This window comes from Mus musculus, chromosome 17, assembly GCF_000001635.26.
Source record: "Mus musculus strain C57BL/6J chromosome 17, GRCm38.p6 C57BL/6J".
Classification (NCBI taxonomy): Eukaryota; Metazoa; Chordata; class Mammalia; order Rodentia; family Muridae; genus Mus; species Mus musculus.
This window is the reverse complement of record NC_000083.6, coordinates 87,687,254-87,711,065: the sequence shown is the minus strand read 5'-3', so window position 1 is coordinate 87,711,065 and position 23,812 is coordinate 87,687,254. Positions and strand designations below refer to the sequence as shown.

At 45.8% G+C, this 23,812-nt stretch overlaps 1 protein-coding gene across 1 annotated transcript in view; it reads right to left on the bottom strand.

The window, feature by feature from the left end:
• Positions 1-23,812, bottom strand: part of Msh2 (mutS homolog 2) — a 51,182-nt gene that overhangs the window by 12,648 nt on the left and 14,722 nt on the right. Inside the window, exons 7-10 of the mRNA NM_008628.3 lie at positions 21,925-22,124; positions 14,462-14,571; positions 3,761-3,884; positions 2,464-2,614 (exon numbers count right to left, since the gene is read on the bottom strand). Coding sequence (NP_032654.1) covers positions 2,464-2,614; positions 3,761-3,884; positions 14,462-14,571; positions 21,925-22,124 — 585 coding nt within the window. The remainder of the gene's footprint in view (positions 1-2,463; positions 2,615-3,760; positions 3,885-14,461; positions 14,572-21,924; positions 22,125-23,812) is intronic.

Genomic DNA, 23,812 nt, shown 5'->3' with positions numbered 1-23,812 from the left:
TGGAGCATCTTCTGGGTATATGCCCAGGAGTGGTATAGCTGGGTCCTCAGGTAGTACTATGTCCAATTTTCTGAGGAATAGCCAGACAGATATCCAGAGTGGTTGTACCAGCTTGCAATCCCACCAGCAATGGAGGAGTGTTCCTCTTTCTCCACATCCTCTCCAGCATCTGCTGTCACCTGAGTTTTTGATCTTAGCCATTCTGACTGGTGTGAGATGGAATCTCAGGCTTGTGTTGATTTGCATTTCCCTGATGACTAAGGATGTTGAACATTTCTTTAGGTGCTTCTCGGCCATTAGGTATTCCTCAGTTGAAAACTGTTTAGCTCTGTATCCTCATTTTTTAATAGAGTTATTTGGTTCTCTGGAGTCTAACTTCTTGAGTTCTTTGTATATCGGATATAGGATTGGTAAAGATCTTTTCCCAATCTGTTGGTTGTCTTTTTGTCCTATTGACAGTGTCCTTACAGTATTGACAGTTCTGCCTTACAGATGCTTTGCAATTTTATGAGGTCCGATTTGTCCATTCTTGATCTTAGAGCATAAGCTATTGGTGTTCTGTTCAGGAATTCATGTGTTCGAGGTTCTTCCCCACTTTCTCCTCTCTAAGTTTCAGTGTATCTGGTTTTATGTGGAGGTCCTTGATCCACTTGGACTTGAACTTTGTACAAGGAGATAAGAATGGGTGGATTTGCATTTTTCTACATGCTGACTGCCAGTTGAGCCAGCAGCATTTGTTAAAAATGCTTTTTTCCCACTGGATGGTTTTAGTTCCTTTGCCAAAGATCAAATGACCATAGGTGTGTGGGTTCATTTCTGGGTTTTCAATTCTATTCCATTGATCTTCCTGTCTCTGTACCAGCACCATGCAGTTTTGTTCTCAATTGCTCTGTAATACAGCTTGAGGTCAGGGATAGTGATTCTGCCAGAGGTTATTTTATTGTTGAGAATAGTTTTCGCTATCCTGGGATTTTTATTATTCCAAATGAATTTGCAAATTGCTCTTTCTAACTCTATGAAGAATTGAGTTGGAATTTTGATGGGGATTGCAGTGAATCTGTAGATTGCTTCCAGCAAGATGGCCATTTTTATTTTTACTATATTAATCCTGCCAATCCATGAGCATGGGAGATCTTTCCATCTTCTGAGACCTTCTTTGATTTCTTTCTTCAGAGACTTGAAGTTCTTGTCATACAAATCTTTCACTTGCTTGGCTGAGTCACACCAAGGTATGTAATATTATTTGTGACTATTATGAAGGGTGTCATTCCCCTACTTTCTTTCTCAGCCTGTTTATCCTTTGAGTACAGAAAGGCCACTGATTTGTTTGAGTTAATTTTACATCTAGCCACTTTGCTGAAGTTGTTTATTAGCTGTAGGAGTTCTCTGGTGGAATTTTGGGGGGGTCACTTAAGTATACGATCATGTCATCTGCAAAAAGTGATATTTTGACTTCTTCCTTTCCAATTTGTATCCATTCCTTTGACTTTCTTTTGTTGCCTAACTGCTCTAGCTAGAACTTTCTTGGTCCCATGAAGGCTCAATAGATGCCCCAGTGTAGGGGAATCAAGGGCAGGGAGGTGGGAGTGGGTGGATGGGTAGAGGAACACCCTCATAGAAGCAGGGGGAAGAGAGGATGGGATAGGTTTATTTTTTTGAGGGGGGGACCAGGAAGGGATAACATTTGAAATATAAATAGAGAAAATATCCAATAAAAAAAGAAAAAAAATTAAACTGTTTAAAAGAGGGGAAAAAAGAGCTAGGTTTCAGTATATAGCAGTATTACTAACTAGCATGTAAGCAGGAACTGAGATTTATCAGATCTGTGAAGGGAGAAATAAATGCACCTGTCGTACTTCTTTCAAAAAATTATTATAAGGAACCATTACACCATTTTCATAACTGGGGTGTCTAACACACCTAGAATAATGTCAGCATGCAACACACTGTACTTAATAAGTTAATACAGGGCTAGAGAGACGGCTCAGTGGCTAAGAGCTGCTCTAGAAGAAGACCCAGGGTCACCCATATGGTGTCCCACAATTGTCCATTAACTCCAGCCCCAGCAGGTCTGACATGCTCTTCTGGCTTTTAACAGGTATGCTCAGAGCACACATACATACACAAAGACAAAACACCGGTACACTCAAATAACGTAAGCATACAAGAGTGGATCCCATCTATATGTTTTCTGTACTGGGAATACTAAGGAGTAGTAATAGCAAGGCAGGCCACAGGTTCTAGAACAGTACAGGAGGGGGGTACTGCCCCTCCCAAGGGACTTTTAGGACGACCCCTCCTGGGCTAACAGTGCTAAAGTATCTACTAGCTTCTTGGAAGAGAGTAAAACCTGACTCTTAGTTAATATTTTTAAGTCAGTGATTCCTTGTTAAAGACTTTGCTTTTACCGGAGAAGCCATGAAGAACCACAAGCTTACGAGTGTGACAAGCAGGCTCTCTGACCTGTTGGTAAACTTCACGCCATTCTTCTGGATGTCCACTGTGCTGAAGTTCTTGTTGTTGCGAAGCACTTTCTCTTCCTTGCAGGTTACACGGAAATAATATCCAAACTGTGCACTGGAGTCCAATTTAATCTGTTTGCCAGGATCCAATCCTTTACGATTAGAAAGAAAAAACTTAAAGTCATAAATTATACAGCCACTTTTTGGTCTAAATGGTCAAAACCACATCTGATTAGTGCAACATACTTATTATATCATAAGACTAGAAATTATTGTCATTTATCATAATTACTAGAAATTATGATTGGCTCATTGGAAAAGGTTCAAATCCCATTTCATTGGGAAACTATGTGTAATATATCTATGGAATCCTTAAGTTCTCTTATAAAAGCTGGCTTCTGACATGGGAGAAGCTGCTTTTCATATGTGTAAACCTACCCAAGATGGCAGAGCACTATTGGTGGGCAGCACCACTGGTGGGGAGCACTGTTGGTGGGGAGCACATGCTGTTTCAGATGTTGGAGGTCTATGAAAATGGGTATGGAAAAACCCATGCTTAAGTAGTTCTGCATAAATTTTCTTGATTTATTTGTTCTCACTTTATCTATTTGTATGTGGAGTGTGTGGAAATGTGTGCCATGGCTCAATGTAGAGCTCAGAAGACAAATTATGGGAGTCAGGTCTCTTTCCACCAAGCAGGTTCATGTTAGGTAGTTAGGCTGTTTGGTGATGTTTTTATCTACTAAGCCATCACCCCAGGCCAGGCTTCTCTTTTTAACCAAAGAATAGCTGAAAACTAGGGTATAATGAAAAGTGGGCAAATGCAATTTCCAAACAAAAATCTGACTCTGACAAGGAGACACTAGAAAAACTAGGATATATTCTTCTTAAGCACAGAAGATTTCACAGAACAAATAATGACTGGCTAGCTAAAATTTATATACCTAAGATCTGTAAAATTTTCTATCATGGCCTCGACTTACAATTTTACTCAAAGTAATTATTAGGCCACACTTAAAAATCTAGATACAAATTTGTTGGCTGAAAAACAGCAACCAAATTTATCAATAAAAACTATAGACAGTCCACATTTGTAAAGAGAACAGCAAAGAGCCACGCATAAATAAAAATTATAGTTTAATAACAAAATCACAAACTGTTCACAGGGAATCACGCAATGACATCTGCCATCCGCAATGACTAGTCTCTGAGTGAAGCACGTGCCCTCTCAGGGTGAAAAGAGAAAGGATTCGGGGACACCTGGCCAGAATGACCCTGCCCCTCCAAACCCATCTTACCGAGCCCCCGGGCTGCATTTATTAAGGTGGACTGCATCTTCTTCTCCAGGCCATCCATGACTTCTCTTAGTTCACTCAGGTTAGGATCAAATGAAGGTTTTACAAGGAACTCGTGGTTTTCCACCTATCGCAGGAGCAAGGACTAGGTAAGTCATACAAACAGATGTGTGGAGACAGACTTACGAAACGTGATGTTTCTTCTGCCTGTGCATATCTGGTGCGCGCGGCAGGAGTGACCCCCCCAACATGTCCAGCCAACACTACCAAGAACTTTCTACTTATTAACAAATTTTAATAGGCGCTTAAGAGTTCTAGATACACAGGAATTACCCACAGGAAGCAGACCCAAAGTCCATGATGCAGCTGTCTCCAACACTACCCTATTTGCATTTTCCTTAAGTATTACTAAAGAATGTTCAATATTCAAAATCATCACTACACTATGCTTTTCCCAAACCAAAGATCTACCTTAAGAACCTCAATAGCTCCAATTCAGCACAGCACTCCACTTCCAATGCCTCCTCCAAAAAACCATTCTTAAAAATCTCTATCTAGCTAGTGCAGGCAAGGTGGCTCATGGGTAAAAGAACTTAAAACTGCCACGCCTGGCGACCTGAGCTCCATCCCTGGAGCCCATGTGGTACAGGGTGAAAAATGACTTGCTGGTGTTGTCCTCTGTCTCCACAGATAAGGGAGGGTGGGATGTCCAGCCACGCACTCACACGCTCGTGCACAGGCACACACACACACATTCTAAACCCGTGTGACTGCCAGGTGTGGTGGCATTTGTCCTTAATCCTAACACTTAAACACTTAGAAGGCAGAGGCGTGAGAACCTCTCTGTGAATTCAAAGCCAGCCTAGTCTACAGAGTGAGCTCTGCCATGTTGGTTTTGACTCAAAGAGAGCTGCCTGCCTCTGCCTCTCGAGGGCTGGAATTAAAGGTGTGCACACTTACACCCACCTCAAAATGTCAGGATTTGATGGACGCATTTTAGAGGGCAGTGAATGCTGGGATCAAATCCAGCCATGGCACTCTTTTTTTTTTTTTTTTGGTTTTTTGAGACAGGGTTTCTCTGTATAGCCCTGGCTGTCCTGGAACTCACTTTGTAGACCAGGCTGGCCTCGAACTCAGAAATCCACCTGCCTCTGCCTCCCAAGTGCTGGGATTAAAGGCATGCGCCACCACACCCGGCTTGCCATGGCACTCTTAAACACTGTCTTTGTAAACTGCTCCTAGGCTATTGCTTTGGAGACAGGTCTAGCTGCAGACTGGCACTGAACTTGGAGATCTCCTTGCCTCTGCCCCCGGAGTACTTGGAGTAACGGTGTGTGGCACCACACCTGACTTTTTATTATTTACCAGCTATATTATTAACCAGCCAGAAAGTGTAATGAAAAATGAATCTCAGTTTTAAAAGCAAAGACATACATGGGATTTTCAAGTCTTTATTATGTAGAGACCTTTAAAATGCAATTTACCTGAACACTAAATAGAACTGGTTTCAAATTAAGGAGCAAACCATGGAAACAGAAAATTAAATGTTAATAGCTCTTCAAGCCTAGTGATTGTTCTTTTTTTTTTTTTTTTTAAAGCAAATGACTAAAATTTAAACAAATAAAATTACAAAGGAATATTTTAAAAAGAAGTCTATCTGTACCAGGCATTGAACGTTATTAAATAGACAATACACATAAAAGCTTAATATGAGAGTGAGTCAATTTTCTAAAACAAGATGACAAAAACATATTCACTAAATAAGGCTGAGACAAATTGCTCCTAATTATTATCCACTTAATCAGAGCACATTTTCATATTCCTAAAGTGAATTCACAAGGAGAAAAAAAAAATCAAATTACAGAAAGCTAGAGGAAAATCAATAAAATATTTAAAATAAAACATGTACCAACTATATAAAATATTAAAAGCTAAAATTCTGAATAGATCTTTTTAAAGATAAAAGGTATACCACAGCTTTACCAAAACAATAAGAACACAAAAGCTGTTTTGTCAGGGCACTTCTTTGCATATAAGGAAAGTATTAAGGTCATCAAATGAGCAGGCATAAGCACCTAAAATGAGCAACAGAGTAATGGAGAGGAGAGCGCAGTAATAAAAGATATGAATATTTAAACAGCCGTGAGCTGTTGTACAGTAGCTTTCCCCGTGCAGGCAGCTATTCCACCAGCTCCTTCCCAGTTTCCTGTCCCCACCTAAGAAAAAGGAGCGGCACACTCTAGGGAGGCTTCCTGAAACCACGCACTCACTCAGCCATGCCTGCTGAGGGTGAAGTTGGTATATGTTTAAAAAGAGCAGTGGCCAGGCGCACTGACACACATCTTTAATCCTGGTGTTCGAAGACAGACGCAGGCGGATCTCTCAGCTCAAGGCCAGCCTGTTCTAGAGAGAGAGTTCCAGAACAGCCAGGGCTACACAGACAAACCCTGTCTTGAAACACAAAACAGACAAAAAGGTGGAGGGCAGGGCAAAGCACAATGAGACTTGGGTACGTTTACTCTGACACAGCTGTTCGGCTGAAAATTTATGGAAATGATAAAATAGAGGCAAAATAAGCACACAGGCTGGAGAAAACCTCCACAGTTTTCTGACAAAGCCTCAATACAGTTAAGTTTACAGCACAACTTGAAGACACATAATTTGCATAACCCATCAACAGAACAGAATACTAATAGTCATTTAAACATATAATGAAGATTATCCAGTAATAAGGATCAAGACTTATAACAGTTACAGGAGGCAGGCGGGGGCGGGGCGGGGTGGGGGACCCAATGCTGTCACGGAAGATTGGAAGTGTGCTTACTACACCACTTGCTTCTTCCAGTGAAAAGGCAAAGTAGGGACCAGGCCACGTTCCTACCCTCAACCCCACCATATAGGAAAGAAATGGTGAGGCGAAACCTCAAATCTGGAGGGGTATCCTTCTCTCCTTCCTCAGATCAGAGAATGCACCTCTGAAAGCTGTGACGAGACTGGAGATGGAACTGGCAGCTAATTGCTCTTGCAGAGGACCCAAGTTCAGTTCCTACGCTCACGCCACCCACATGGAGGCATCACATGGGGCTCAGAACCACCTATCATTATAGTTCAAGAGGACACAATGTCTCTTCTGACCTTCTCTGGCCCTGCACCCGGATGCTGCACATATACACGGAGGCATGCACACATACATAAATAAAGTACATATATAGCAAATAAATGTTTAAAACAAAAATAGGAAAAGAGCTGCAGGGGGGCTAAACACAACAGGGGAAATGACCTGGCCTTTAATGTGGGGAATGACCAGGCCTTTAATGTGACTGAAATAAACGCTGATACAGGACACACATCCCATGGGCATCGCTCAGGAGGCTGCCACTCGCCCCACCCACATAGGACATCTCAATGTTAGTCAATTGTTTTTCAAACAGTACCACCGACCTTGGCACTAGAACAAGCCACTGGATCAGTAAAGGTGACAGACAGACAGACAGACAGACAGACAGAGGAGCAAGGAGCTAACAGTGAGATGAAAAGACTGAGAAAGGTAGGGTTGGGCCTTAGCCAAGTCACTAGAGGACTCATTAATACACCAGAGATGGTCTGAAATCAAATTACCAATTCTGAAAGAGTAGAAACCTTTATAGAGGACGTACATCAAAAGATGAAGGAATTACAAAGCAAACATAAAAGATACTAAGATTTTTAGGTTTTATATATTTTCATACTTTTTGGATGTGAGTGATTTCCCTGGTAGTATCTGTGTACTGTGTGTGCTTTGGTGACCTTGGGGCCAGAGAGTCCATGGAATCCCCTGGGTCTGGAGGTACAAATAGATATGAGCTGCCATGCCTTGTGGGTGCCGGAAACCAAAGCTTGGTCCTTTACAAGAACACGTACATGAACTGCTGAGTCAACTCTCTAGCCCAGGATATGTCTTAGACAATCATGTTATAAAAGCTCCACTACCCCAGAAGTATTAGATAAAATATTATAAGCATGTTTTTCTAAACAAATGATCAGCTGGAGAAAAATCCCATCTAGCTGATGCCAAGTAAAGATTCTCCAACATAAAACCAGGGAGATCATTTCAAAGTCTACTTCATGCCAGAACATGGCTCCACAAGCTTTTAATCCCAGCACTCTGGAGGCAAAGACAGGCAACTGTACATGAGGCCAAACTTGCCTATCTATACACAGCCAGTTCCAAGTTAGGTTTAGGGGTTAGGGGTCAGGGGTTAGGAGCTAGGATTAGTCAGGAAAGAAAGGAGGAACCCGGGCAGGGTTCAATACATAGTGGTGGCTGTGTCACTTAGTTTGTCACCTGAGAAGAAGGAAGCCCCTCAATGAAGTCGAGCAGGTAGGCAAGGCATGGGAGGATGACTTGATGTGTAAGGGCCCCGCTCACTGTGGGTGTTGCCATCCCTGGACAGTAGCCCTGAGGCACATAAGAGAGTAAGCTGAGCTAGAGAGAAGCTGAGCCGGTGAGAAGCTGAGCCGGTGAAGGAGCAAGTCAGGAGGCAGCATCCTCCACACCTACTGTAATCTGTGAGGTGAAGCATGGTCTTTCTCACGGCAGAGGGGGCAAGCTAAGAGGACTGTTAGTCCTCCAGAATGGAGCAGAAATAGGAACTGGCTGAAAAAAAAAAGAAACACTGGAGCTGGCCAGCTAGCTCAGTTGGTAAAAGTGCTTCCAAGCATAAAAGTGGACACTGCATACCGCAATCCTCATCAACAAACAAGATTTGCCCACTGGAGCAACAGCAGTGTCCTAGTTAGGGTTACGATTGCTGAGATGGGGCACCAGGGGAAGCAAGGGCTTATGTGAATCACACTTCCACACTGTGGCCCACCACTGACAGAAATCAGGACAAGAACTAAAACGGCAGGAACCTGGAGGCAGGAGCTGATGCGGACGCCGTGGAGGGGTGCTGCTTGCTGCCTTGCATGGCTTGCTCAGCCTGCTTTCTCACAGAGCCTGGGACCCCATCTCAGGGGTGGCCCTACCCATAGTGGGATGGGCCCCTTCCCATCAATCACTAGTTAAGAAAATGTTCTACAAGGCTGAGCTTATGGAGGCATTTTCTCAATCAAGGTTCCCTCATCTCACATGCTTGTGTCACGCTATCATAAAAATGACCACTAAGATCAGCATGAAGTTTTATGGGAATAACCAACGGCTTTAGGATTGGATTTGAGGCCTAATCCACAGGAGGGAATTCCTACCAGGTACTGTAAACCTGGTCAGAAGACCTCAGCTAGGGAGATCACCAGCCCCAGGCGGGGACAACTATTACTGCTGTTTTCCTAAACGGACACATCAAACTGCCTATTCCCAATTTATGCTTACACCCAGATCAGTGCTGTCCTCAGCGATGGTCAGAGAAGCTTCTCTCTGTAGTGGTCAGTAGGTAACGCATACACATGTCATCTAAATGACGAGAAGTGTTTACTGAGCGTGTGTGTGTGTCTGTGTCTGTCTCTCTTTCCCATGCACGCACACACACGGTGGAGGGTAGGTAACCCGGGTGACATCGTGGGAGAATGGGTGTTAAGTGTGTTAAGCGGCAGAGGATGGGAAGGAGTGCAGGAAATGCTGTATGGACATGACATAGCCAGTGCTCTCCTCATAGCAGGTACAGTTAGCTAAACCATAATGCCGAGCCAGTACACATCCCTGCACGGATGCAGGGGCTCACGGGGATCCTGGCTACATGCGGCACCACTGACAGTTACAGCTCCCAGGGAAGGGGAAGGCATCCCTGAGCATGCAGGCATCCGGCCCCCACATGACAGCTCACAACTGTCTGAAATTCCAGTTCTAGAGGATCTGACACCTTCACACAGACACACATGCAGGCAAAACACCAATGCACATGAAATAGAAGTGAATTAAAAAAGGATGGAAAGGAAAAAAGGAAAACATGACAATGAAGACCAAGGGTGTCTTAGTTACATTTCCATTGCGACGAATAGACGCCATGTCCAAGGCAACTCATAAGGACAACATTTAACCGGGGCTGGCTTACAGCTTCAGAGCTTCAGTCCACTAATATCATGGCAGGAAGCACGGCAGTGTCCAGGCAAACATGGTGCTGGAGAAGGAGCTGAGAGTTCTACATCTTGATCTGAAGGCAGCCAGGAGATGACCAGGACTGACTTCTTCCACACTGGGCAGAGTGTGAGTACCAGGAGCCCTCAAAGCTCACCTACACAGTGACACACTTCCTCCAACACAGCCATACCTCCTAATAGTGCCACTTCCCATGGGCCAAGCATATTCAAACCATCACGGAGGAGAAGTGGAAAGAAATGCATTGGATATGTTCAAAATAATGGTATAAACATATGAAACTGTCCAAAAATCTTTAAAAATTAATATAATTCACTGAAACACAAAGGAAACTGTTTAGTTTTTTTTTTTTTTTTTAAATCAATGCCTTTTTGGAATTTTGGCTTAGGATAGTTTTGATCTACATTTCTAAAATAGGAAAAAGAAAAAAAGAGAGGACTTATGGAAAGCAGCCACAGAAACACTTACTTGGGGGGTGGTGTGAGGGAAGGGCACAGGAAGCATGCCACTGTGTAAATGAGACCCTCCATCACGTGAACTCCTAAGCACAGCTGGAGCACAACCAGGCTTTCAAAGATTAGACATCAACAACTGAGAGTCCCTGGAGAATTTCTGAAAGTAGTTCTAAAAATGTAATCTGGATGTCTAAATCCACTACAAATCTCTGCGACGATGACGGTGATTTGAACTTGCCTTATAACCTGAGATACGGCTAGAGGCCTGCCTAGGTCTGCCCCCAGGAGTGCAGCCTTTAATTAGGACTGTGACTATTTAAGACCGTTCTACACTATAAACTGTGAGTGTCCCCAGTTGCAGTAACTGAGGAGTAACTGCTACTGGCCACAGCAGCCCTCCCCAGCCTGCAGTGCTCACCCTGAAGGCCCCTCCTCCTTCTGGAGGGTGCTGACGTGCGTGTTACGGATTGGATGCAAAGGTTCCGGCAATAGGGAGCCACAGAACACCACCAAGTCACACTGCACAACACACCTCACATAAAGAATGCAATGGGAGGAAAAACCCCACCCAAGAGGGCAAAGCCCCAGCAGAGGGAGGGGGGCATGGCCTGGCCTCACGGGGTCAGCTCCCAGAGTCGTCTAGAAGCCTGGCCGTGAAGGTCTCTAGGGATGGACTTACTGGCTATCCCTTGCCACTCAAGTTAGTATGACCGGCCAAGAGCTAATCCCCTTAACCTTTCTGGCTCTAGAATGGCTACCGGTAGCAGTTGAGCCAACATCCTGAGCCCTGCCATTTGCCATCAAGCGGTTTTCTCCACTCAAGAAATAAGCCAACCAGCAAAGACTGGACAATGGGCACTGCCAGATCTAAAATCAATCCCCAAACTGTCTGCTGAGAAATTTAGCTAAATTGGGTCCACCTCAGAACCTGGCTAACACATCTGGCTCTTTGCTCTGTGGCCTGATCTCAGTATGCTCTAGATAACCAATCTAAATGGCCACCAGAAGGCACTCTGTAAACTTTAATACTCTCCATGACCTTGAAAATGTCTGCATAGGGTGTGAGCTCCCGACTGTTCAAGTTTTTGGGGAGTTGCACTTCTGTGTCCAGTGCTTGACATCCCGTCTCGCTGGCCTTTTACCCGGGGACCTGGACCCTGAGTCATCCACCAGGACTGAGCTGCCTGAGTCACTGGCTTCCCCGCCCTCTCCTCCCCTCCCACTGCTCCCCTTCTAACTTGCCACCTCCCCTTTCTCAACCTTCTCCCCATCCTCTTCCCTCCTCCGTGCCGACTCTGCCCCCTCCCCTTCTATGACCCCGAAACCCACACCCTAGTCTGCCCCGCCTGAATTCTCCTCCCCTGTGGCTGCTTACAGCACTCTGGCAGACTCCGCCCTCCTCTGCCCACTCCAAGAGGTGGCAAGGGCTGAGGGACTTGCTCCAATTCCCGTTCCTTTCTCCCTACACCACCTCACCCAGACTGAAAGGTGGTGAGGCTCCTTCCCTGCCAACCTATCCATCTAGAGTAAAGAGTTCCACTACCTTTGCCAGGCCTCTGACCTCTGACCTGTACATTACACGGGGTTCCACTCTCATTCCCGGGTAGGTTCGGGCGTCTGGCAGGAAGTATGCAGAGTAGACCCAGTGGACAAAACAGTCCCTAGTGGGTGACAAGCCAAGGTCAGCTAAAGAACCCAACTGGGATTACCAGCCGGGTTAAGGTGGCCACCAGAGGAGGGAGCTTATGACCTATTGCCTCCTTCAGGGAATGGAGTTAGACAAGAGTCAACTAAAGTTGACTTTGGTAAGTTCCATGAAATTACGCAGCAAGCTGACGAAAATTCCGCCACGATGCAGTACCTGCCTGGACTCAGCCTCCACAGCAGAGGCCACGGTCCTCGCTACCCATTTTATTTCTGTCATTGCAGAGAGAATATTTTCGGTACTGTATAGACACATCACCTGTCAATTTAAAAAGCCTATGGCTTAGGCAGGAAATGGGAAGCGGGCTATCTGGGAGGCACAGAGAATTCTGGTACAGAGCCAGGCACGGGAAGATTCCCGCGGGGAAGATGGAACAAGACATATGCATAGTACCTGAGCACAGGTAACCAGCCATGTGGCAGAATGTAGGTTAAAATAACTGGGTTATCTACGTTATGATCTAGTCAGAGAAGAGCCAAGGTATTTGTAAATATATTTTGAGTCTGAGTCTTATTTCTGGGAGCATGGGAGGAAGCAGTCGAACCAAACCTAACTTCTACAAGTCCTAACCACAGAGTTGGAAAGAAACTAAAGAAGGAAGAGGATGGTTCTCAAACCCCAGTACAGACGCTGATGAAAATGGCTTCTAAAGCCTTTAAAAGCAAAGCAAAGGAAAAAAAAAAAAGCCGGGCGTGGTGGCGCACGTACGCCTTTAATCCCAGCACTCGGGAGGCAGAGGCAGGTGGATTTCTGAGTTCGAGGACAGCCTGGTCTACAGAGTGAGCTCCAGGACAGCCAGAGCTATATAGAGAAACCCTGTCTCGAAAAACCACAAAACAAAAAACAAAAAAAGTCTATAAAAGCAAGAGAGGAGGTGGCAGTTTCCTGACAGGCTTGGCTACAGCAGAAGGCTACCCCACCTGCGGCAACCCTCAGTAGCCCAGGAAGTCACGCCCAACCCCCTGGCAGCCTGGCCATCAGAAGTCTGTATGCCCCCATGTGGGCTCATCTTCTGTGCCCAGTCACAGAGAGGCCCAGCCCCACTAGCATAGGCTCCCAGACTCGGTGACCCTGCCAAGCCAAGGACAATGCTACAGTATTATCACCAACTTCGGGGGGGGGGGCAAATGGAAACCCCCCTCCTGTACACCTAAGACCCTGTTCTTCCCCACATAGATGGAACCCCCTCCTGTACACCTCTTCTTCCCTGCCTTCTTGTAGGGTGATTCTTCTCAAGTGTTTCTGGTCATGCCTGTCTGCCTGGTTCCTTTACTCCGCCATGAAATCCGTAGCTACTTTGAAGCCACCCTGGCCCCCATAACCTTTCCTGATTCCCATCTTCTTTCCCTAGTTGCCTCACAGATCTCTACCTCAGACTCCCCTGTCCCTATCCTACAGATCCAGTTAACTCTCAAGGGTGGAATATCTCCACACCGTGACTGCTACCCACCGCAGCTGGTCTTTATCCTCCTATTCCTTTCCCTCCAGACCCCAGTTTCCCGTCTCTGAAAACCACCGCTGCAGTCTCAAGCCATTACCCACCCACTATCTCGGACACTCCCACTGACGGCCTCACAGGGCTCCTGCTCTCCCAGCGCGCGCAGTACATGAGCTTCCGCTGCCTACCACACAGTACATTAAATATGGCAGTGGTTCCAACCCACCCTGTGGTTACCAACACTTCTACCCTCCTCCCTAATACTCCTCCTCTGCCTTCTACTTTACCATTGTGGACCTAAAGGACCCCTCCCTTCTTTACTGTCCCCCTGCATATTGACTTTCTCTTTGCCTTCACCTGGGTGGACCCTGACACAGGGCTTCGGGGCAGCTCACACGGACAGTTCTCTCTCAAGGCTTCCAGGGCCGTCCTCATTTTTCTGGCCAAGCTTCATTCCTAGCACACTTCTCTATCATGTAGATGACGTTTACTCTGCAGCCCTTCCTAGTCTCTGTCCCAACAAGGCAGTGTTTCGCTCCTCAGCTCTCTTGGTTGCCTGGGCTGCTCCCATCCTCTCTGTGGATGGATGCTTGCATAGATTAGCAAACCTCCAAGCAGCTTAGGCTGTGGTCAACTCCACTGAAACCGGTGAAGCAAACTGCCTCCCAGCGGGGACCTCTTCACAGTAGGCTGAGCTGCCTTAGCCAGGCATTCCACAGAGCCAAGGGCCAACATCTCCACCAATTCTAAGTATGCCTTAGTAAAAGCCCACCCACTCCACCTTATTCTCGACCCCAAGGGCACCACATTCAAGGCCCTGGGTTTGATTCCCCAGCACCGCCTGGCAAGTCCACTCTTCCTTGTCTGTCACTTCAGTTTACATCAAGTGGCCACAGAGGTGCCACACAAAGTGCCAAAAAAATACAAACTCAAGACAAATTAGACATTTTTTAATATGATTTTTCTGTTGTTTCTGGTTACTTTTTCCCTTCCAAAAATACTTTGCTGTGGGAATTAAATGTGAATTGCATACCTGATCCATATCTAAAGTTGTTTCTATCATTTCTTGAAATTTTGAAAAATCAGAACGAAGATCAATAAGAGGAGTCACAAAAACTGCCAACAACAGTGCCTGGTGTCTTCCTAAAACAAAGCAGAGACAGAAGTAAAAACAACAGATCATAATATTAAAATAATGAAATCCTTTGAACCAGAAAGCACAAATTGTCCAGGTCTCTAAACTCAATTCTCTTTTATGCTTTAACTCAAAGGGTATCATCTATAGACAGGGGACCACTGTGGTAGTGCCCAAGGCCCAACTACTAGAGCACTGCCCTCCCTGCAGGTCTGGGTCTCCTTCAGAGGGTGTGGAAACATTAATTATGACTAAGTGAGCCAAAGACAAAGCCACTAGAATAAGACCTAATTTGCATCCTAATTTCCATTAACAACCCAGCGCTCCAATCAGCAGAGGCTGAATCCAGTGCTTAAATTGGAACTTGGCGGTTGAGAGCCATCCCGAGGAATCGTGGGAGGAGGGGAACAGGAACCAACAATGTGCAAGAAGGCAGAGTCAGGGCTGGCGCTAGCCCGGGCATGCTGCTCTGTGGCTTTCTCATCCTCAGCACAGCCCTGTCCTGAGCCCTGTCCTTGTCTGCACAAGGTAGTGACGATGACAACTACCCAGAGGATAGGTGCGTGCCTGAGACGACACAGCAACAGGCAGTGCCCCACGCCGAACAGTCACTATACACTACACCACAAAAAACAGCTGTTGCAGATGTGAGGCTCCTGTCATCCTCGGTGTCCCCTACCCTCTCTAATGCAGACCTCCTGGAATCTTCATGACCACCCTCAGCCTCCTTCCCTGAGTTTTAACCTCCACTGAACCTTAGTTGCCAATTTCCAACTGGATTTTTAAAGACTGCATTCTCCATTAACTACCACAGCCTGGAAAGCCCTGCAAAAGCTAAGGCAAGGCCCACAGACCCCTTGACATCAAGGCAGAGCATGGACACAGGTCATCGTTTCACCTTTTTCGCATTCCCAAAACAGGTAATGAAGGTGCACAGTATTAGACAACCGTGTCTGTTACCAGTCAAAAGATCCACCACACTCTGAAATCATTTAACAGCTTTTGGAGTTATCCTAAAGTTTCATTTAAACTCAGCATTCCAGGTTGGCGAGATGGCTCAGTGGATACAAGCATAAATTGTTCTTGCAGAGGACCCAGGTTCAACGTTGAGACCCACACTGGGCAGCTCACAGTTTAGCTGTAACCCCAGCTCCAAGGGTTTCAGACTCTGGCCTCCATGGGCACCTATAGTCGCATGTCAACAGACCCACATATCCATAATTACAAATTTAAAATACAGATTCATTATTCTGAAATTGAAGCAAGAGTAGGCCTTTCATTCCTCTCTTAGAAACAAGGCTGTAACTATGTTGTATAAAAATCGATGTTCCTGCCTCGGCCTCCTGAGCAGCTGGGATACAGAATTAAACTACCACAGCCAACTTGTCAGCATCCCCCCCTCCCCTTTAGATTTAGTTATCTTTAATTTTATATAAAATGCATCCTTGGTGCCCACAGAAGTCAGAAGAGGTTATCAGATACCCTAGAACTGGAGTTTGGAATGGTTGTGATGGCCACAGAAGCTGGAAATCAAACCTGTCCTCTGCAAAAGCAACAAATGCTCTTACACGCTTAGCCGGCTCTCTCTCCATCTTACACGCTTAGCCAGCTCTCTCTCCACCTTACACGCTTAGCCGGCTCTCTCTCCATCTTACACGCTTAGCCGGCTCTCTCTCCATCTTACACGCTTAGCCGGCTCTCTCTCCACCTTACACGCTTAGCCGGCTCTCTCTCCACCTTACACGCTTAGCCGGCTCTCTCTCCATCTTACACGCTTAGCCGGCTCTCTCTCCATCTTACACGCTTAGCCGGCTCTCTCTCCATCTTACACGCTTAGCCGGCTCGCTCTCCACCTTACACGCTTAGCCGGCTCGCTCTCCACCTTACACGCTTAGCCGGCTCGCTCTCCACCTTACACGCTTGGCCGGCTCGCTCTCCACCTTACACGCTTAGCCGGCTCTCTCTCCACCTTACACGCTTAGCCGGCTTTCTCTCCATCTTACACGCTTAGCCAGCTCTCTCTCCATCTTACACACTTAGCCGGCTCTCTCTCCACCTTACACGCTTAGCCGGCTCTCTCTCCAGTCCTTACACGCTTAGCCGGCTCTCTCTCCATCTTACACACTTAGCCGGCTCTCTCTCCACCTTACACACTTAGCCGGCTCTCTCTCCATCTTACACGCTTAGCCGGCTTTCTCTCCATCTTACACGCTTAGCCGGCTCTCTCTCCATCTTACACACTTAGCCGGCTCTCTCTCCAGTCCTTACAATCTTTCTAAATGCATTAACTAAGGAGCTGGAGAGTTAACACTGTACGCTGCTCCCGCAGAGGACCCAAGTTTAGTTCCAAGAACCCACACTAGGCAGCAAACAACTACATTTACTCTAGCTCCAGGAGACCTGATATCTTACTGTCTCTTCCGAAGGGAAGGAGGGACAGAGGGACAGACAGATGGACGCACGCATACACAATTTAAATGCATTAATTACAAGTGTGAGGCAGGTGGATTTCTGAGTTCGAGGCCAGCCTTGTCTACAAAGTGAGTTCCAGGACAGCCAGGGCTATACAGAGAAACCTTGTCTCGAAAAACCAAAAAAAAAAAAAAACCAAAACCAAAAACAAAAACAAAAACTCAAGTGTATGGCTCTGTATCAAGGTTTTGTATCTTGATAACTACACTTCAATACAATTAGTTTCTTTTCTCCTTGTTTTATTTCATATGTTTAAAACCATTATTCTGAAAATAAGTTTTATTAGAAGCCAAAACAGCCTGTGTAGCACAAAATGAAACAAAGTTACAAACACTAGATACACAGCTGCGGAAAGGGCTTCAGACAGAGGTTAAGAGGGCTGACTGCTCTTCCAGAGGGCCTGGGTTCCATATCAGCACCACATGCCAGCTCACAACTATCTATAACTCCAATTACAGAGTACTGGATGCCCTGTCTGGAACTCTGCAGGCTAAGGCAACTTGGTTTTGTCTTTTAATTTTAAGGAGAGAGAACACACACTAGCAGGCCTCAGCTCTACCACTCTCCCCTTATTTTCTAGCACTGTGACTAATCACTTCACCTCACTTCATGACTTCAACATGTCTAACCCCTGCTAGCCTTAAACGCATCACTGGCTGATACAGTGAGGCTCCCCAGCCTCTCAAATCCTAGAAGCTGGCTGTTTCTCTGACTTTCTTTTGTTTTCTTTTCTTCTTGTTTGTTCTGGCTTTTGAAACAAGGTCTCATTCTGTAGCCCAAAATTTATGTAGCTCAGAATTTATGGCAATCCTCCTGCCTCAGCATACTAAGTTTGGGAATTATGGGTATCAGCCACTATATACAGCATCAGTAATTTCTCTTTCTTCACATTTTAAAGCCTTAAGTGCACAGGTGCTTTGCCTGTCTGTCTGTCTGGCATCACTGACATGTTTGGTACCCAAGGAGGCCAGAAGACAGTGTCAGATCCCCTGGGCCTGATTTACAGATGGCTATGAACCATGCTGGTGCTGGGAATCAAACCCAGGTCCTGTGGAAGAGCACCCAGTGCTCTTTTAAGTGTTGAGCCATCTCTGAGCCTTCTCAGCATCTCTCATGCTTGCTCAGTAAGGGTCTTGGATGTCAAAGATCACCCAAGGAATTGTGAACTTCTTAAATTAACTGAAGCATGAAGTGTCAGGCCTGGAGAGATAAACAAACTGAAGACACCCCACGCCCATAGATTGGCAGAATACTGTGAAAATGGCTACATTAAGCAACCAAAAAGACTCAATGCACTCTCTATCAAAATTCCATTTGCATGTGGCTGGTGAGATGCTCAGTAGTTAAGAGCACTGGCTGCTCTTCCAGAGGGTAAGGGTCCAATTCCCAGTACCCTCACAGGGGCTGACAAGCAGGGTTAGGGTTTGGTTTAGGGTCAGGGTCAGGGTCAGGGTTAGGGTTAGGGGTCTGTAACACCAGTTTCAGGCACAGATAGACATGAAAATACACATAAAATAATAACTTTTCAAAGTAGTTTACAAAGTCCGAACAGATAAGTTAGACATAAAATAATCTGTATGTCTGCGTGAGTTATCTTAATCTGCTGGAAACGTGTCCAATGTAGAACATCGTTATTTTATATTTTACCCTGGAACATTTGAGATAGACATGAAAATCCCTGTTTCTAGATGTGAGGGTGATCTGGCTGGACAGGCATCACCCCGCTCCATGGGGTCAACTAAAGCCACGCAGTCACCTTCCCAAAGATAGGAAAACTGCTTTTGTTGAGGACCTCTGTGCAGCTAACTCCATTACCCAGCTAGAACCTCCCAATAAGCTGGCAAGTATCTTACAGAGAAAAACTGTAACCAATGCAAATGCCCTCCCTTTCCAAGCTGCTGCTGCCCCCTGCTGTCTGTGAACACACCTGACTCTTGCTGTTCTCTGGACTAAAAAGCAAGCTTAGAATGAGTCAAAACCGAAAACATCACAGGAGGACAAATTATCTGTAACATCTCAAAATAATGGATGCTAATATACTTTTTAAAGCACGGTAAATTCCGCACACTAAAGAACTGTGCTGAGCTCTTTAAAAATAATGGGGATGGGAGGACCCACAGAAGGAAACCGGGAACACGGAACATAAAACAAGATGTCTTCTTAAAGTTTATAAGCTCAGGCTGCGTGTGTGTGTGTGTGTGTGTGTGTGTGTGTGTGTGTGTGTGGTGTGCGCGCTCGCTGGCTACATCTATCAACAAACAGGCACCTTAGCACCTGTCAGCCCAGCCCTGCGGTCAGGGTCAGAAGCAGATGTGTAAGCAGAGGATGAAGAAGTGCAGGCTTTTAGAACCGGGAGCCGAGAGAGGAAGATGCACTCATACCAAAAGCGATTCAGACTAGGACTTGTTTTTTCTAGTCAGTCAGTCAGTCAGTCAGTCAGTCAGTCGTCAGTCAGTCAGTCTTACTTTTTGAGAAAGAGTCTCTCTACACAGTACTTGCTATCTTAGAACTTCCTATGTAAACCAGGCCGGCCTCAAACTCTGCCGCCTCTCATGACCAGATCTGTGCTGAGGGAATAGGGCAAACATGAACACTTAAATGTGCTAAATCACAGAAAGGGAGAATTAAAAATAAATAAATAAATAAATAAATAAATAAATAAATCACACAAGCTGGGCACAGTTGTGCAGTGCTTTTACCTCAGCAGGGCAGGTCTTCGTGAGCTTGAGACCAGCCTTGCTTATACAGAATTCCAGGCCACCCAGGGAGGGCTTCATAGGACACTGTGTCAATCGATCAATCAGTGAGTAGATGAGTAAATAATGAGTAATTAATCGTGTACTAGGTGACTTACTAGGAAACAAAAGGCTATCTATCTGCTACTGTACAGTGGGAGATACATGAAAGCAGAAAGCCCCAAACAGCTGCTGTGTGCTGAGGCCTTACTGCTTAGAGCGGCCCAGTCAGAGCACATCCCTAATTCCTGCTGAAACCAGACAAAATGATATAAAAAGGAAACAAGCAGATGCTACACATTTATGTGATGGGGAAACTGAGGCACGAGGAGCAGAAATTCGTAGTCACAGAGTGGAGGAATCAGGTTTTCATTCTGTCTCTTTTGTATATGAGCCATGCTGTGTGTGCAGACCAGGAGCCCTGCAGGAGTCAGCCCTTCCACTGCATGGGTTCTAAGATCACTGGGGTCCCAGGCTCAGTGATGAGCTTGTACCACCGGTTGGCACATCTAACCAACCGAGAGGAGGAGTGTTTCTACAAAGGTCCTTTGAGAAAATAAGAACCCTTTGTAAAGTATCATCTTTCCCACGTGTTTGTATGAGCGTGTGTCCACACGCTCAGATGCGAGCGGATGCACATCCAAGTGAAGGCTGCTGTCAGGAAGCTTCCAGACTGCTCTTCCCCACGGCAGTCTCGAGGGAAGGTCTCTCTCCCTCTCTGTTTTAAAGATGTATTTATTTTATGTATGTCAGTCTACTGCTGCTGTCTTCAGATCCACCAGAGGGAGTTGAACTCAGGACCTCTGGAAGTGCTCTAAAAACTGCGGAGCTTTTCTCTGGATCCCGAACCCACAAGGTCTCCTAGTTGAAACTAGAGCTCACTGATGTGATGAGTCTTGCTAGCCAGGTTGGAGCTTCAAAGATCCCGTCTCCACCTGGAACTATGAGCACCCCAACTTCAGTCCAGGCCTGTGTACCAAGTGCTTAAACTCCTTAGCCCTCAGTTACCTTGGTGCCTCGGGCCCACAACATGGCTCAGTGGGTAAGGGGCTTGCTGTCAAGCATGGCTACCTGATTTCGGAGTTCTGTGACCCACAGGATAGAAGGAGAGAACCAACTCCCCAAAGCTGCCCTCCTGCTTCCGCACATTACACAAAATAAATTATTGTCACAACAAAACTCAATTTGTGTTCTGTCATCATGAAGCTGAATTTAAATTTGTCTGGAAAAGAAAGCAAATTTTCCCGTAACACTGACAGAGCTATTTTGAGATACTGGGTCTCATCGCTTATCAGCCATATAAGCAATCTACTGCCAAGCCCCTACGGGGTATGTTTTAATAGCTCTAAGAGTTGTTGATGTCTAATTCCAACTCAAAATGCTTTACATGTTAGATATTTAATAACTATACAAACTAAAATTAGTGTTGTAGAAACTTGCATTCAATCCAAGGAAGCTAAGGGGGAGACTGGGAAGATGGACGACTCAATGGCCAAAAGCACTAGTTCAGGACAAATGGGAATGACATCCAGATCTGCAGCACCCAGATGGAGTAAGACATGGCTGCCCCTCCCGATAACCTCACACTGAGGGGGGGGGAGTGGCAGAGTCCAAGAGCACACATCAACTGGCCATCGCCCAACTAGGAAAGCAAGCATCTGAACGGGAGAGAAACTCTCAAGTGTAGCTCTGGGCACGCGTACACATGGGTACACACGACCCATCTATATATGCAAAGCACGCTCATCTCCACAGTGCCCACACACACACCTTTGTCAAGGACATGATCTCACTCACATATATTCTATTAGATAACTATATGGACTTCCTTTTTATTGCGACATGATGTTGTGCAGTCTGGGCTGACCTTGACCTAGTAGGCCCAAACACGGGAAACACGGCAAACGTGGTGCTGGGAGGCCTTGCCCTCCCCCTTGCTAAATCATTACATTACACTCCTACAGCTAGCCACCAAGGTCCCTTTCCTTACTAGACCCCTGTCTGGGCCTGACTCAAAACAAACCTATTGGAAAGTGTAACATCCCCACAGACCTAACAGCACATTTGTTAGAACACAGGGAAGTAAAACGGGGTGAGGGAAAAATGGAAAAGCTAACGTAAAACAAAGCTGCTGGCTGGCTGACCGCACGATACCTTCGTATTTCTCCAGAGCCTGGATGACGCTGGGGAGCTGGTTAATACCCTGATACAGTCGGTAACAGTCTTGTAAATTCGCTGCTTGTCTCTGGAATTTCTTGGCAAGCCGGTTAAGGTCTGGAAACCGGCGAAGCAAATCCTCCTGTAAACTCTGCCTCAGTTCTGAATCCTCGACAAAAGCTTCCACTAAATTTAACCTGGAAAAAAAATAAATAAGTAACGTAAAATACACGAGTAAGTGATAAGATGGCTCAACAGGAGGGCACTTGCCACCGAGCTTGACAACTGAGTTCAATCCCCAGGAGGTCCACACGGCTGGGGGGAACTGACTCCCCACGCTGTCCTCTGACTTCCACATGTGCGGCAACAAGCCACCACACACACAAGTCACTATCCTCACCGCCTCTATCTCTTTAAGGCTGGAATTTTGTTACATGTGAGTATCACCATGGTTAGCTAAAGAAAAAAAAAATAACTTTAAAAGGGGAAGCGCAGGACTGGAGAGATGGCTCAGGAGTTAAGAGCAGCAACTGATCTTCCAGAGATCCTGAGTTCAATTCCCAGCAACCACATGGCGGCTTACAATGATCTATGATGGGATCCAATGCTCTCTCCTGGTTGTGTCTGAAGACAGCTACAGTGTACTTATAAACATAAAATAAATAAATAAATCGGAAGAGGAGGAGGAGGAGGAAGAGGAGGAAGAAGAGGAGGAGGAGAAAAAGGAGCAGAGTTACTTCCAGGACAGCCAGGGCTATACAGAGAAACTGTCTCAGGAGAGAGGGAGGGGAGGGGAGGGGAGGGGAGGGGAGGGGAGGGGAGGGGAGGGGAGGGGAGGGGAGGGGAGGGGAGGGGAAAGAAGAGGGAGAGAGAGTGTGAGCAATCTTCCACAAAACTCAGGCACAACAGACAGGTAAAGTAAGCCATGCTTGTATGCTAGCACCTGGGAGATGAAGACAGGAAGAACACGAAATCTGAGTTTGAGGCCAACCTGAGCTATGCAAGACCCGGACTTGAAGCAAAAAAAAAAGCAAAACACACTAGCACAAAACAAATCACAATGCTCCTTCAGTCTGGCCCAGAGATCCTGAGAAGCCTAACAAATTGCTGGTTTCACAAGTCTATTCAGCAACCACCTAAGAAGTAATTACAGTGTCAGTTTACACCTCTAGATAACAGACAATGGAAAAAAGGAAGAGACTTCTGTCTCCTTGACAATGCCACTTTAAATTCACAACTTTAGAAATATCAAAGCTTCGAGTGGCATTAAGAGAATATTCCTATCACTCATGTTAAATTCAATTCCTCAGCTGCACAAAATTTGATAGGAATTAATTCACAATTTAACTGGAATGCAAGATAAATTTTTAAGAGCCAGTTAGTCCCTAAAATTCCAAAGGGCTCTCTGGAAATCAATCCTAAGATATCTGGTATTTCAAAACAATGATCACAGTTACTTCCCGGAGTACATGGGTGTACAGATGTGTCACAGCACACACATGGAGGTCGAAGTTCAAGAATCTTCTCCCTCTACAGCGTGGGTCCCTCAGATGCACTAGGTCATCGGGCCTGGAAGCAACTGTCTTTAACCACTGCATCTTTCACCAAGCCAACACTGGGTTTTTAAAACCAACGTTCGTGGGAGCTGGAGAGATGACCAAGAGCACTGGCTGCTTTTCCAAAGAAAGCAGTTTTGAGTCCCAGTACCCAGATAGCAGTCACAGTTGCTTATAACTAGTTACAGGGTGCTGAACACTCTGTGCTGATGCTCTCGGGCTCCCGCACACGTGATGTGCATGCATACACTCAGACGTCATCTGGATCACCAGGGCATTCATTCGTCAGTGACCGGATCATCCAGGGGAAGGAAGACAGGGGGTGAGAA